Source organism: Bombus pyrosoma, linkage group LG5, assembly GCF_014825855.1.
Source record: "Bombus pyrosoma isolate SC7728 linkage group LG5, ASM1482585v1, whole genome shotgun sequence".
Classification (NCBI taxonomy): Eukaryota; Metazoa; Arthropoda; class Insecta; order Hymenoptera; family Apidae; genus Bombus; species Bombus pyrosoma.
In genome coordinates, this window is record NC_057774.1 from 4,963,033 (window position 1) to 4,979,515 (window position 16,483).

General features: G+C 35.0%; 3 protein-coding genes across 10 annotated transcripts in view; 2 read left to right on the forward strand and 1 right to left on the reverse strand.

Annotated features, from left to right (window-relative positions):
* LOC122567951 (nephrin-like) overlaps positions 1-5,949 on the forward strand; it is a 99,266-nt gene extending 93,317 nt beyond the window's left edge. The window contains exons 10-15 of one of the 4 annotated variants that reach the window (XR_006316930.1): positions 867-1,026; positions 1,370-1,717; positions 3,233-3,499; positions 4,489-4,728; positions 5,364-5,472; positions 5,628-5,949. Coding sequence is in view for 3 of the 4 variants with exons in the window: in XM_043727137.1 (XP_043583072.1) it covers positions 867-1,026; positions 1,370-1,717; positions 3,233-3,499; positions 4,489-4,728; positions 5,360-5,472; positions 5,628-5,708 (1,209 nt within the window). In the remaining variant the exon portion in view is untranslated. Of the gene's footprint in view, positions 1-866; positions 1,027-1,369; positions 1,718-3,232; positions 3,504-4,488; positions 4,729-5,359; positions 5,473-5,627 lie in introns of those variants that run through there. The other 3 variants (XM_043727137.1, XM_043727138.1, XM_043727139.1) reach the window with 3 other exon arrangements.
* A 5,503-nt stretch (positions 5,950-11,452) lies between these two features.
* Positions 11,453-12,779, forward strand: LOC122567410 (translin-associated protein X). Its single transcript, XM_043725868.1, has 2 exons — positions 11,453-11,619; positions 11,821-12,779. The coding sequence occupies exons 1-2, from the start codon at positions 11,604-11,606 to the stop codon at positions 12,645-12,647; spliced, it is 843 nt and encodes a 280-aa protein (XP_043581803.1). The 5' UTR covers positions 11,453-11,603; the 3' UTR covers positions 12,648-12,779.
* Positions 12,780-12,930: 151 nt separating this feature from the next.
* On the reverse strand, positions 12,931-16,005 carry LOC122567409 (aprataxin and PNK-like factor). 5 transcript variants are annotated; one of them, XM_043725864.1, is made up of 6 exons: positions 15,968-16,005; positions 15,665-15,720; positions 14,172-14,246; positions 13,901-14,086; positions 13,336-13,832; positions 12,931-13,276 (listed from the first exon to the last, which is right to left on the reverse strand). In XM_043725864.1, the coding sequence occupies exons 2-6, from the start codon at positions 15,695-15,697 to the stop codon at positions 12,937-12,939; spliced, it is 1,131 nt and encodes a 376-aa protein (XP_043581799.1). In that variant the 5' UTR covers positions 15,698-15,720; positions 15,968-16,005; the 3' UTR covers positions 12,931-12,936. The 5 variants fall into 5 exon arrangements, with proteins under 5 accessions (XP_043581799.1, XP_043581800.1, XP_043581798.1 ...); XM_043725865.1 differs by lacking the exon at positions 15,968-16,005 and having other exon boundaries at positions 13,901-14,080; positions 15,665-15,793; XM_043725863.1 differs by lacking the exons at positions 15,665-15,720; positions 15,968-16,005 and adding an exon at positions 14,515-14,656 and having other exon boundaries at positions 13,901-14,080.
* Between the last annotated feature and the right edge of the window lie 478 nt (positions 16,006-16,483).

Genomic DNA, 16,483 nt, shown 5'->3' on the forward strand with positions numbered 1-16,483 from the left:
GTATGATTCGCAGACGCGTGGTAGAGTGTATTCGTAAACCAGTGGCTAAAGATGAGTGTAACGACAAGAGGTTAGACAGAGTTTGAACATACGTAAAATAACGAGCAGGTACGAAAGGAGAATGAAGACGGAGAATAGTACCTGAGTAGTATAAATCGTAAATTCCCTTTGACCAAGTCCACGAAGCGAGCGACAATTTGCAAACAGAACTACGTCGTCTCGTTAGCAACGTTTTCTTCGGCCACGGCGAAGAAAATCAAATCGCGCAAGAACAAAGTTCAGCGTGTTAAACTTTCTCTGTTACTTTGATCCTTGTGTACCTTCATCTTTCGTACGCAATCTGTAAACAGAGCGAGAAGAAATTGCTCGACTACGGTGAGAAAGTACACGCGGAGCGGAGATTTAACCAGCGTACGTATCGTATAGTATTTCGTTCCTATTTGAAAAACTCCCACATTCGCGAGAGATTTGGTAAGCAAAGTTTGAGCGAGTTTCGAGTGTGTTTTTGCTACGAGGTAAATTTTGAATCTTTCGCGCGTATGACAAGCTTTATGGTTGGATAGGAACCGGAGAATGTACCAAACACTGTACTAACTTTTCGAAGCTCCACCGACCACGTCGCTAACTTTTCACGGTAACCGTGGCTGAGAAGACTTAACTATGTATGACATACGCAACAAACCGTGAACCGTCTATTCGTCGACTATCTGCTTCTCCTATCCTTTCTCGTCATTTCAATCTCTCTGCAACATTTTCGAAAAATCACGTCGTTAAAGACCAAAGTAACGGATGCCGACTAAATCGAACGAAATCTCAACCGGCGTAGCGATTCTTTGACGCAGGATATTCTCCCTTTGTTTATTCAGGAAGAAGAGCTCCATTACAACGTCACCGCCGGCATAGTACTCTCGGACCACTCTCTGGTACTTCAAAGTATAACTCGAGAATCCGCTGGAAGGTACACCTGCATGGCCGTCAATGTCGAGGGTCGTGCTAGTTCTAACGTAGTGAACCTCGAGGTTATGTGTAAGTATATTTTGCCGCTGTTACATTGCCCAATCATGAGCCAGAAAAAGATATTTTATCTGGCGAGAGTTTGGCGATAAAACTCGGCTGGTATACACATTTCTTTGCTAGTTTGCCGGATAAGTCAGCTTTTATTTTCCTTTATGTTAATGCACGCACTCTATTCCCTCCGAGATAAACGCAGCGCAAAATAAATATTTTACGCCAGTCTCGCAGTGATCCTTCGTTTTTATTAACGGGCAATGTATCGCCGCAAGTGTAAGTGAACGGTGTAAAACGTGAACGGTGTAAAACACCTAAGATACATCGAGCATATTATTCATAGTTGTTGTTTTTATTACAGTCGCTCCTGTGTGCAAACACGTTTTAAACTCGGCTGGCTGGAGGTATCAGAACGCAACGCCGCCACCTCTCAACGTTCCCGAAGAGGTTCACGGTGCCTTAAAGCACGAAACCATCAGCTTAGTTTGCGAGGTTGACGCAAGCCCAACCTCCGTCTCCTTCCACTGGACGTTTAACAGCAGCGGTGATCTCAGCGACATTCCGTCCACAAAGTATTCTAACGAAGGCACCTTGAGTAGACTCAATTACACCCCATCATCCGATATGGATTACGGGACATTGGGTTGTTGGGCTAGCAACATCGTGGGTCCCTCGAAACAACCATGCATCTACCAAGTGATCGCAGCAGGTTCGTCAGAACTCGTTTACCATTTGTCACATCGCGTCCACGCGTATACGCCGATCCTGTCGTAGAGAGCGTTTTGCTGGAAATTTTATACGCAGTCTCCGCTAGAATATACTCGTTTGCGGTGAGTGCGCAATGCACTGACATTCGAATTACAGTCGATGAAAAACATACTGATCGAAAACCAATCGGAACGATGGAAAAGCAGGTAAAATTACTGCCGAACTCAGCCGAGTTCAGGAAATTAATTTAGTCCGTATCGCACCTGTAGAAAGATCGATAGAGAGGTCTGCTAAACTCGGTCAATAGTTCTCCGACGATTCAATTTTAACTCAACTTCAACGTGCACTGCTTGCGATAATTGGACACATAATTTATTTTCGGTGTAGGAGCAACGTATTTCTTACGTTAGTAATTATCGGGTAATCTTTTATCATACGGCGACCAGTATACGCCCCGTGTGAAACAGCACGGCTCGCTGGGTCCACCTCGCCGGCCGAGAGTAATTAAATCGTTAATTGTAACGATAATGCAAGGCGGTAAGTGGAAACGCCAACCTAGTCGCGTTCGAGCGTCGAGCATTTTCTTCCCCTGACTAAGTTGTTACGTTCGCCGACAAACGGAAGCAAACGGCGACAATTAAGATTCTGATACGAGTACGCGTAAACGTACAATACATTGTACGTACATTATGTATATTAGATACATACAATATAACGTTACACGAAAGATAACGATTTTCGAGGTAAATTATCGAAACAATTTGCGAATACTCGGTCTCGGCCGAACAAAGCATGACGCGCGTTAGAAATATGCTCTTAAATAAATTACAAGGTGCGTACAAAGCCAGAAAATGAAAACGAAAAGGCGTAAAAATAAAAATAAGCTCAGAAAAGGTAAGGGTTTCAAAAACGCAGGAAATCTGTTTTATCGTGGCTCCGCTAATTTACGCTGCTGCAAAGGATTATTTTCGTTGCGCGTTATACGGAGAAATAAAAAATGAACTACAACGACCGAACTGTGCGACGCCTGCGCAAGCTTTTTCAAACTCCTATTTGCATACAAGTGATCTCGTTAATGCAACACCATCGCCGATAATGACGATCGTGCGACATAATTTCATTGGTCGTGAAACGATGAAGCATCGCGTTCCTATTCTCGTTGCGAAATAAAATAAAGTTGTGCGAACCGCAACGCGACTATGCCACTGTTTTTCCCTTTCCATCGCCGTAACGCAACGCACCGGGCCGTGTCGAGCAAAATTTTGCTGTATGCAGTAAACAATCCTCTGTCAACACACGTGCTCTTTCTTTTCAAATAAAAGACATTTATATATCCCGCTGTATATTTATACGTCCCCGCGGTAACTCACGTTGTTGCTATAATCGTATTCATCGTAAATACACGAGTATTTCATTCGAAACGTTAAGTTACGCGCGATCGTTCGTCTCGATACGTATAGTATCCTTTTCATATAAATTGTACGTCGTATAATCGGAAATGATGTCTCGCACGCAGGCAGACCGTACCCGTTGCAAAACTGCACGGCGTACAATCAGACCGGTTCACGGATCAGAATATCTTGCGTGGAAGGATACGACGGTGGTTTGCCGCAAAAATTTGTCGCGATTGTGGACAAGCAACGATTGGAATCGCCAAATCCTTACTGGGAGTTGGAACTTCGCAAGCCAACGACGGTCGCTCTTTACGCGGTCAATATGAAGGGCTCCAGTGATCCAGTAATCATGGAAGGAGAAGCTCTAAAAGGAGTGGCCAAGTTCACCGGTGCGTAAGTACCTCTAACGCGAATTGAACAGGTTATATGTACAAAGAGATAGGAACACAGTTATCGGTACCTGTTTTATAAGCCACGCGTGCTTCAAAGGATACGACTCGCCAAAACTTATCTCTCGTTCAGAGATGAACAGATCTCTCTCGCTATTGCCACGCATCCTACCAATAACTTCCTGCGATGTGTCCTTTTGGTTCCCTTTCCATTTGTTAATTAACGCGAACAAAGTTCGCTTGTTTACCAAGCAAAAACTTTCCATTAGTTACGATCGAGACGTTTTCAAATTTAATCAATCCTAATATTCAATGGATGCAACGCAGTCTTGGTAGACAAAGGAAAGATATACGTGCATACATATATAGGAGAAAGAGGGCGAAAACGAAGGAAAGAAAAATAAAATTCAAAATGGTAGTCAAATGAAAATTGGACACAGTTCTATTTTGCCATTTTCGCGTATCGTTTGGTAATACATTCGTTGTTTCCGCTCCGCTATTCCGTTAGCTCGTTCAAAAGTGCCATATCACGAGTAAAGACCGTAAATAAAATATTCGCCAATTCTTTTATTTACATCCATTAATTCGTCGAAACGAACATTTAATTAATTACACAATTGCATACACGTACATAGTTTCGATGTACGCCCACCAAATAAAATTACTCTTTAAATTTTATATTGACTTACAATTTATTTCCAGTAATGTATTTCCAATGATCATTTATCATTGCAAATAGTGTAATTAAGAATCGATCGATATAAGTAATTAAGAATTAATTCAGCTTTCACGAAAGAAACGTAATATAGGATTATTTCAAAATTAATAAAAGCGTACTTACGTCGTTGATGAAATTTTCATCCAACTATGCATAATGAATATAAAAATGTACGAAAATGTATGAAATTTGAAAAAGAGAACAAGAGAAAAGATAAAAATAATTTAGCTACGTAGATACGTTATAGGATTGAGGGTGATTTGATTTATAGGCGAATCGACATCTTCGGTGGATATGTCACCAATCCTGATTGGCCTAGGAGGTACCGCAACCGGTTTGGGTCTAATCGTGACCGGAGTATTAATGGCGCTTTGGAGGAAACACGCGGCCACTCCGGCAAAGCCAAAACCACCCCAACAACCGAGTATCGCGACTTTTGCTACCAAAGGCGAAGAGGAAGATGGGAATCCTGATCTCATACCAACTACAGCCTTGACCAATCATTTCACAGGTGAGTTACGTTATACGCTCTGTATACGCTTCTGTTTCGCATAAGTTGAAATTTAGAATACACTTGAACATTCTGTCACACACAAGATTAGTTTCTCCACCGCGCGAAATCTACAGGTGAATTCGAACGGAAAAACATATTCTATCTTTATTCACATTCGATGAGATCGGCGAAAAATAACCCACCATCTCATCTGGTAAATTTCTACTCAGACTGATGAAAGTGCTCCGTTTAAGCGAAGAATCGCAAATATATCGAGTCTCGTCCTAAACGACGACCGCGGTTAACGATACTTTCAAGAAAATTGCTCGTGGAAAATGCGTACGTTACGTCGACCTATTCGACGTAGATGCATCGATTCAGAAATCGAATACTTGTTTTCGTGAATAGTGCTGTACGAAAAATCCGCACAAACAATCGATACGACGTGGTTATCTTATGAAACGTCTTTCCCTTCGATCTCATCAATTTATCTCTCGTAAATGATCGCTGCACGGAATACACCGCTTTTCGAGTTTAAAAGGGGCTTGTCAAAAGAAAAAAGAAGGCACATCCAATTATATCGATGACAGACTTTCGATAAACCGAATTACACCATAGTGTATAGAATGCTACGATGAAATTTTTCCAGATAGGAAGCTTCTACATTACGGCTCCTTACCGCGGAGGCCACGACAGCTAGAAGGCCGAGAAATATCCCACGATGTTATAGAAGACTCAGATTATCCTCGAGCATCGCCGAACGTAAGTAACTTCATTTCTGCTTCGTCGTTTTTTAAAGGACGAAGCGTAATAACGCGAATAATCGTGTCTTTCGATTAGAAAGGCTCGCTCTATAAATCTAGCGAACGTCGCCATGGAAAACATTGCGTTAAAAGAAGGAATAACTCTGTTTGCAGACATTTTATAGTCTTCAGAGGCCACATCGATATTCGGAAACGGCAATCAGAAGCGCCGTGATCCAGGAAAGCTGCATCTAAAAATCGGCGAAGAAAGGAAACAGTGTTGTAATTACAAGGAAAAGAGCATAGTCACGGACTTGACACTTGACACACTCCGAATAGGCTACGTTCTGTCGCAACACATGAAAATCAAAAAGACTAAAGCCATGCTTATGCAACATTGTACACGTTTAAGCGTACGAAGATATTTATTAGCTACTCGATAACAGTATGCCTTTGTAAATATTGTATATAAATAAAACACATCGATTTCGTGTTACGCGATTGCATTACGATACTTTCAACGGTCCTCGATCTCAGGTAAACGTTCTTAATGACTAAATACGCTAAATAAGAATTCGTAGATAGGAAAATGAGAAACTTCGAACGCGATAAGAAGAATGAACGAGAAGACAGTGTTTCTATCAATTTGTTCTTACAGCTCACCCAAACTACGTCTTCCATAGGTAGATTTTTACGTAAAATACTCGCAAACTAAAAGGAAGAAGTCATTGGATTCAGATCGAGCCCTGGACTATTTCCGCAAGAGATTTAATGCACCCATGGACGTTAAATGCACTCTGCAAAAAGGGAATGGCGCTATCTCGTATAGTAGTCGAGAACAAAGCTCGAGAACGTATATCTTCGAAACAGACCAAAAGGTGATCGCATAAACTCTGCTCGGTTGCTGTTGAAATTTAGGTCAAGGAAAGGACGCGATTTATCGTGGCCCCGTTTCCAGATAATCTTTGTTTCAAGACGCGAGAAACTCAGATACCTAATGAGAATCTTCTTCTATCTGTTTTCTCTGTTTCACGTTGCAATCTTCGTGTCTTTTATCACGGCTAAATATATCGGACTGACCTAGTCAAGCAGGTTACTTACGGTAGAAATCTCTTCGATCGAGCATATAATTTCTCGTAACGTTCTTTCCAACACCCTCGTAAGTAAAGATTTTCGAACCAGAATCTCAATAGCCTATTCTTCCATGCGAAATCCGAGAGTGGATATACGTATTATACCTTTAGATACAAAAACCAACAAAAGCGAGCTTTCGCTAGAAAATTTCACGCTTTCGATTATCTTAACGTTTTAAAAACAATTTATTTTTATGTTTCTGTAAAAAAATAAATAATACAAATTATACAAAATACAATTGCAATCATAATAAATCTCACCTGGTCGATATTTGCCAGAAGTTGGTACTGATTAAAGTAAAAAAAAAAAAGTAATTTTAAATTGTTGAAATTTCATCATAATTTTTAATTTTATCTTACTAATATTATCTTTCGTATAATTTTTATGCTTCGCGATACGCCCGATTTGATGCTTATCTCTGTTCGAATAATCCAACAGAAGGACAAAATGTACAGCACTATATTTGCCATTTTACCTAGAATTATACCTTTATTCGTTATATGTAATGCTATAGTGAATAGTAAGAATTAGAAATTAAAACTAAATTTCTAGAACGTGAGTGCTGTTGCAATTTTAATTTTACACTAGTAAATGATCAAAATATCCATTCAGTGTAATTGGACAACCCGTGAATAGAATATTCGTTCTATTTCGCAACTATAATTTAATAAATATATGTAGCCATAAAATAGGAAATTCTCAAAGCAAATCGCGATGACTACATTATCATTTTGTTAATATTAATCAATCTTTATTATTGATAGAAAAAGAACGAAAAGAAAAGATAGAAAATTCCCGTGTGAATTATTTACGCAACACTAATAATTATTAATCTATACACACAGGTCAATATGTTCGCAACACTAATAAAGTAATAGCGGTCCAATATAACCATATAGATGGCTAGTTATGAAGCTGCATCAGATGATCCAGGAATAGAAACGTGCTTCCACGGTTCAGTGGAAGAAGATTGGGCACAATATAGGCGCAACACTACTTTAGAAAACGCGATCATTCATCAACGCAACTCCAACTAGAAAACTTGGAACCAAAAAAGACTTTGCTATGTATTACTCTAAGAAATTCTGACAATTCATAATAAAAATTGCTAAAGACAATCGCGATGTCATAATTTGCAACACTAAAATATACGCGATTATTATTTTTTCGCAACTCTAATTCAAAGACCGCGATTAGCTCAACATGACGATGGGCCGACGTGTACGTCGGCAAATAAACAGATCACAATGTGCATGCTCGAGCAATATTAACGTTCGTGTCGAAACTCAATCGCGATCACGACCGCGAAATTAAAAAAATCGATGGGCAAGGCCACAGACGATGGCATGTTCCATTCGTGCCAGCTTCACCGTCGATTTTTCGAATGAAATTTCCTGAAACAGGTTGGACACGCGAAAACGCGCCTACCCGACCAGAGACTGTGCCAACCTGCCCGGTCCTACCTACTTATACCGAACAGGCACGCCAGAAAGTATGCTACCTATCCTACCTAGCCCTATATTTAAAAATGGCAAAACAGGCATACAAACACTTACTCCACGATTCTCACACATAACACTGGGGTGCAAGGACCTACACTAGAGAGAATGTCCCGGGACGCGTTCGACACCCGAGTTTGGCACGCAACGTGCACACTCTAATATTACGTACCATTTTCCTGAAATCGACTGACGAAGGCTAACGACCATTGCGTACAATACAATAAAAGTAAATCTCAGTTCTAATTACAAATATTCATAGTTCAGAGAGTGTATCTATTTCTCAAAAAAATTATGGATGGTACGAAATTTGGTATCATTTATTGTAATTTAACAATAAAATTAATAACACTAATACCTGCGATTCGCCGTATTTAATAACGAATCTTTGTTTTTACAGGTTGTAATTGAAATGATATTTGTGTAAATTTATGTTTTATTATTTAAATTTATAGCAAATGGAATAAATACTAAAACGACGCAATTCCACAGCCTAACCACACACACTATGCGGAAAGTACGTCGTGCACGATACACTAACGCATCGTCAGTCGCTTACAAATTATTATAAAATCAGTGATCATCGTACCCATTGCCTTTCTCTCACCCAAGTAGCACCTGGACACGTGAGTGAGGTCCTGGCAATGAACACAGAAAGGATGAAACCTCAAAATCCTAACTAAAAAAAGGTATTAGTGCATCTATTTCGTCTTTAGCGGGCTGATCTTTTTTCATTTTGCATTTTTGTATTTTATCTCAATTACTAACACTCTATGCTCTACTTTATTAATTTAATAAATTACCAAAATGAGGAAATGTTACTACTCATGGATATAACAAATAACCACGGTCACTGTACTCGCAAAAAATTCTACATAAATTACAACCAGTCACCCGTGTCGAACCTTTCGTCCTACGACATGACTGAGTGACCGGAAGAAAAAAAATGCATGTAACTCACGATCAAACGCGAAAAATGTTGTTATGGATGTTGTGGCCCAAGCAAGTCACCGCGAAGTCTATTATCAAAGAGGAATCCTCGAATTCCATAGTAGAAGCGCAGACTGCAAGAAATCTGTAACAAAACAAAGTATTCTTCTCAATAACAGTGTTAATTATTTTAAAAGTTTTAAATAATAAAATATTGACCTCTATTATATAAAGAAATTTAGTGACAATATTCAATTCAAGAATGGACAGTTTAAACCTGTTTTTCAATCAGATTTTATTTTTTAATTAATAATAATTAATAATAAGTGAAAATAGCCAATATACAAAACAGATAAAATTAATTGAAATACAATGTGCAAAGATTCTTACATGTTTTAAGCTGAAGCATCGCTATACATCCATCCCAGAGAAGAGGAAGAAGTTAAAGTTGTGAAGAACCTGGAACAAAATACATGAAATATAATTTGCACTTAAAAACATATTTTTGATTGTTAGGAAGTTTGATATAATGAAAAATAAAACATCTCCAAACTCTAGCCTAGTTTGAAATTTTATTAACAAAATGAATGAAGTTTAATTACTACAGAAATTGTAAATTCTGAATGTACATTGTAAAATCTTCATTAAATTATAATAAATTATTAAATAAAAACGTACATTAATTAAACGAAGTTAACAGTAGCGTGGGTTTGGGCGATGAAATAATAACTACGAGTGTAAATATGTACTACGTAGTAGGAAAAGAATAATACACCTGTCACGGAATAATACACACATCTAATCGCTCCGATTTTCGTCGGTAGAATGACCCTGCGCCACGATTTACCCGGTAAAGTTCGGTTGGCAGAGAGTGGGGAGACTTGACAACAAATCGAGCGTGCACGAACAAGAGTCGTCAAATTCTTGGAAAGGATATGTTTTCAACGGTTTGATATTACGTGTGAAGTGAAAAAACAATAATACGTTAGACTGAAAACGCGGAGAATATAAACACACAGGGGCTAATATATGTAATTTAAACGAACAAAATTAAAATAAAAGAAAACGAAATTATTACTACCGTAAAATCGAACGATTATCGAACTACATTCCGTTAATGATCATAGTTGAATTTCACTCTAACAATACGTGATTTGTGCTTCTCGATGTATGTATACAGTGACTTTGATCGGAAACTAGCAACCGTCTATTCACATTCATATAGAAAAACGACAAATTGCTATAAATTGTCATAGATTACGAATACAAAATGAACCAAATTAAGATTCTCACCATTTTGAAGCAATGTCTTGGTGTTTGTATATTAAATTTTTCACATTTATGACAAGCTCTCGACAGTTGCTTCCCCTTTTCAAGATGACGCCGAGCGAAATGGTATAATTTCAAATTTTTATTTCAAAATTGACCACAAGAGTACGCTTGGTTCAGGAACGTATCACGTTCTATTAATAACCGGTTATTAGCCGAATTTTCTTGAAATTTATTTCGATATCCATTTATTTATATGGAAATACAACAAATCGCTATTAATTGTGTTAACATATTGTAGACTAGTCGTTTTATTACTAACTATATTAAGGGTATAGTTAATTGTTTCTCTCTAAATCACAACGATAAAAATACAAAAATTTTCGTAACCAGCCTCAAGTATTAGAATAAACACAAGAATTTTCACGAATTGTCCGTAATATATTAATATCTGTGCATATAAAACGATTCAAAGTAGGATTCTTACCATTTTGAAGTAATGACATGTCGATATGTATTAAATTTTCCACATTTATAACGAACACTCTTCAGTTACTTTCTCCTTTCAATATGACAACGCGCGAAATGGTATGATTTCAAAGTTTAATTCCTATTTCTGTCACCAAAGCGCAAATTACTCAGGTACGTATTATGTTCTATTAGTATCCTAATACTGCATTTTCTCGACATTTATTTCATGAAAGGATTTTAACTTTTTACGTAAGTTATTCAATTCTTTCTAATAAATTATGTATTATATTATTGTAAAATACAAGATTTTGTAGTAGTATACATAGATATATCTTATAGATATAAATAGTATTAATTTATGACGTAATTGGCATCGCGTTTTCCAAATATTAATATTCTAAAATATTACTATATAAAAAGCGATAGAAATATTAACATTTCCGAATACTGCTATTTGAAAAATAATATTAACCTAAGAACTGTGCAACCTGCCAGTCCAAAGCCTATTGCATATTGCAATCTGTACACATTTTGTACATACATATATACATATATAATCTTTTATTATATATTTTCCCAAAATTCTTCTTTCTTTCCTTGGGCAACAAATACATTAATTACACCCATCATTGAATATTGCGGGACAGTTGAACATCCCTGGTTAGGTGACTCACCGACTAAGGTTAGGTGGCTCCCAAAACGTGGAACACGAAAAAGCGCTGAATGTCAGATCTATCTTGTACTTAATCAATGCTACTGTTATTACATATATAAATATAGGACAGTTCTATTCGTTTGTAATTGTATTTCTAATCTAACGTGATAACATTGTATCAGAAAAAAAATTATGTCACAAATCAAAGGTATATTAATGAAATTACAAAATATTTTAAAAACTACTTTGCATCATTCATATTATCAGTTTCTTATAAATCACTTTTGTTTATAATATTTACTAAATCCGTGTGATGCGATTTTAAATCAGAATGTACTTCATTAAACCAAACATACCGGAAATTTTAACAAAGAATATTAAAATTTTAATTTTCTTATTTTATGATTAGACGAAGAAGGTGGAAAAAATGATGGACATTGCAGTATGAAGAGGATTAAAGTCGATGATGAGAAAAGTAAGGCGTGTGATATTAAAGATGCCCGTGATATTTTACAACTGTTTGAAGCATATGCGACTGAATTGGATGACAAACATAATCGTTTTGAAAGGATTGTAAAATTTGGCAGAGATATTACTATAGAAAGTAAAAGAATAATTTTTCTTTTGCACACCATAGATAAAAGCAATCAGGAAAGTGTGCTAAATGAAGCTAATGAGAGATTGCAAAAGGTTGCGAAAACCCTTTTTAAATCTATTGCATATGAATTAGAAAATCAAGATCCATACCTCTATCTTAAAGCTTATCGTAATGGTTTGGAAGAATATGTAGAAGCTGTTACATTTTATCACTATCTAAAATGTGATAATATGAAAAGTTGGTTAGAAATAGAAAAAACACTTACTTACAGAAATAAGAATAATAAACTTGATAACATACAGGTTTTTGTCAGTCCATATGAATATATGTTGGGCATTGCAGATCTGACTGGAGAACTAATGCGTCTGTGCATCAATAACTTGGCAACAGGAGACACAGCTAGTTGTTACCAAACATGCAATTTTGTTAGAGATATGTATACACAATTTCTTGGTTGTACAAATACTTCAAATAGGTTACTGAATAGAAAGCTTTGCACACTTGAACAAAACCTCCACAAAATAGAAAGTGTTTGCTATACGATTAAAGTAAGAGGTTCAGAAATACCAAAACACATACTTATGGATCTAGTTGGTGAAGAACACGAAGACATTGATGAAAGTAATCATACCTATTAAAAAACTTCTAAACATCAAAGAAAAATATAAATAATAACTTTGAAGATAACCACAAATATTCCATAGTTATTTTCAAGTAGTTTATTCAATATTGTTTTTATACATTTGCAATAAATGAGATAATGCTTGTAACATTTTACTTAGTTATCAACTTTAACATTGTAAAAATTTATAAAATATATCATTTCCATATCCTTATTTTTCTTGTATTAGCATATATTTTTATAAGGATTTTATAAGGATTTTATATCTATAGTCTTACTCAGCTATATCATTTCCCAGCTCACTTTCAATTTTTGTCAGAGTACATTTCATCATCATCTGAACTTTCATTATTGCTAGAAGGCTCATACTCAGATTCATCAACAGACTCCTCGGCAGACTCCTCTATGGATGAATCCTCCATCCCACTTATAGTATCCAAAGATTTTTGTATCTCTGTTCGTTTAGAATTCTGTTTCTTACGCTTATTATTTGCAATATTTGTACCAATATGTTTGAACTTCATTTTATGCTGAGGGTTTTTACGATAGCATCGAGTGCCATAGGGACATTCTTCTCTATCATCAGGTATATCATAATCAGAATCTTCAGGATGGCAAAATTTATCTCTATGCTGTGAATTTTTCCTGCCAAAGGATTTTTTCATGAAACAGTTTATAATAAGAAAAAAAACATATAAAATTACCTATAACATTCCTCTCCATATTTGCATTTATCTCTTCTGAAAACATTTCCTATTGCATTAGCAGATATTTTTGATCTGTGTACATTTTTTGAAACAGGGGATTGTATATCTTTTACCATCACTTTTTCATTGTCTTTGCTTATAGAGGGTAAATCTGAATTTTCTTTAAGGCTTAAAGTCTTTTCATTTACATAAGATTCACCATTCTCTTTATTCATATTTTGAACTTCATAAGCGGATCTCTCAATTGAAGATGACTGATCTATGTTGTGATAATCACATATTAATGTAGAATTTGCATCTTGTGTTTTATTTTCATTGTTATTATATGTTAAATTATCTTCGTTTATAACACTTTCTTCAACATTTACTTTATTTACATCATGATCGTTGTTTAGTATTTTATGCAATGCATTGCATGAAGAACGTGAATTATCTCCTTCTCCTGAACAAAGTCTTTTATCACGCACAGTATTAGAATCTACATCTTCAATAACCTATAATGGAATTATTAAGAAATGTTAGAAAATTAATTTCACTATCATTTAAGACATTAATTTAATACTTTTCGTTTTAACGTATAGTCCTCATTATTTTCCATTTTATCAGGTACTGATATAATTTTAAACCAACATTTATCCGGTACCAGAGTACAAACATCTCCAGGTTTTACCGGTACTGTAACACCCAATTTAAGAAGTTGCCATCGCGACGATTCGATAGACTTCATATAACATGGTGCAACCTGATACTAGAAAATAATTCCTATAGGACACTAATAAATGGTGCATTCGATGTATCTACATCATTATAAATAATCACGAATTCCTTCTTACCGGTGTTATTGTCATTTCATTGTCAGATGTTAAATTTATTATTGCGGCATATTTTATAATTCGATCATCATCACACTGAAATACAAATTATGCACACTAAATTTTCACAATTCACAGTAGTTTGAGATTGAAAGGGTGCAAAAGTTTTTAAATGTGGAGGGAATATATGAAAAGAAGTTTTCCCGTAATGAAACATACTCATCACGCATACATAAGAATGTGTACATATATATAAGATATAAGTACATAATACATCTACAATTTTGAAATAGATAATCGACAATACAGAAATGATTCAAGATTATTTTATTATATTTTTCCTTTGCATAATTAACATACTTACTCCAGTTTCAACATTTCGGCCAATGATGTTATTACCTATTTGTAAGTCCATCTTTTGCACCACGTCGTTATCTACTCGAAGTATTTGTAATTTTTTCATTTTTTCTATTTATTATATTTACAGAAAATTTTCTGAATATATTATGTATAAAATTTGTCATATTGTAAAATCAGTTACAAAATAAAATTTTGTTACACTAGTAAAGACACGTTACACAAATGTTAAAAAAAGAAATGAAAACAGAAAAGAACAAATCGAACATAATCGTAGTCGGCTAAGCAGATAGCGTCATAAAAAAGATGTATTGCCTGTAAACCTTTTACGAATCGTGTAAAAAAAACAAAACTTAACTAACTACGGTTTTGGAAATAATAATAATCATAATATGTATCGGGTAAATATGTTAGAAAGAAAAGTACACGACGGTAATAACAATTAAATTTGTTTCATTTATAATTACAAAGAATGTACACTTTTATAAATAAATGAAGTAAAATGCGAAAAGAATTAAAAATTTAATGCGATTTAATCGTAAAATTTAATCGTAAAACTACGTTGAAAAATGCTTCATAGAAAAGTCAACAAATAGGAAAAAATCGGACATTTTTATGTGCATCTGTACGGATGTAATCAGCCAGACTAGTTAACCAGTTCGCAATAAAATATTCCTTTGTATCGTTGTATCAATTATTGTATTAATAGTAATATTATGCAAATTGCAACTACAAATTTCTTCGATATAAAGGAATCGATTATTCGCTTTACGAAACGAAAAATATCTTTGAATAATAGTAACTAATACTTGAAAAATAAAACTTTAAAATAGAGCAATTCAAGAATTATATTTGTGGTCATCGAATAAAATAATTTTATAAATTAACTAATAAATTCGATACTGCGATTTCTGGTCAGTACTAATCAAATAAAACGTATTATTTATTATGGACTCGTTATTTAGTTTACAATGTAGGAACATTATAAATCTCCGATTCGGTAAATCAAATATAGTTTAATATTTAACAGGCCAGCCTTCGTTAGTTTTCGGCTTAATAACGCATACCGATATGAAGAAATGTTCAATCAACAGTTTGAAAATTAATCATTCGCCTTAACACACGATATTAGCATAATTCTTACTTTCGTTACTTACAATTAGGTAATTAGTCAATGTCAGCATACGCATGTATCACAGTACACCTCGAAGAGCTTAAATGAAAAAGAGCAATGTTACATACATATTTATTGTTTATCAAAAAGTAGACGGTATCAAGCGTTATGTAACTTTCAAATTTCAAGTAATACAACAAAAACTTGTCGATTCTTGCCTGGAATACCGACAATTATCACGAAAGCTGCGATGCTGTTATTATTGCAATAATACTTTTATGTTTATTAATTTAACATAAAAATATAGTTGTTATTGTTTTCTTTTGCACATGATATTAAAACATACCTTTCAAAACAGAATTACCTCTGTCTGTCCATTATTTTTATCTGCGTAAAAACAGAATTTATTAATATATACACAATACGCATTTATATCGAGAATAATTCATTTACTTATAACATAAAATATGAATATGCATGAAAATATCCTTGGAAATACTTTTAATAATTTTACAAAAAAGATTTCAGAAAAGGTATACTATCGCCAAGACCAGTGATTCTCAATGACTGAAGTATAAATTATGTCTATAATATGTTTAACAATCATAAAATATTTATGACTATTTGAATGCATGCCATGACAGATATTATTGTCCAAGAAACACTGGTTCACACACAATTATCTAAATCATATAGTTTACTTATTAACTTTGTATGATAATGAATAAATACGTTTTATACAATTACGATTCTGTACTTCGTCTGCATCTCATCGCTAAATTAATAATATTTTGAAAAAAATGCCCATGACAGGTGAAAAAATGTGTCATCGTTTCCAAACTGTTTAAAAATTACAACAATA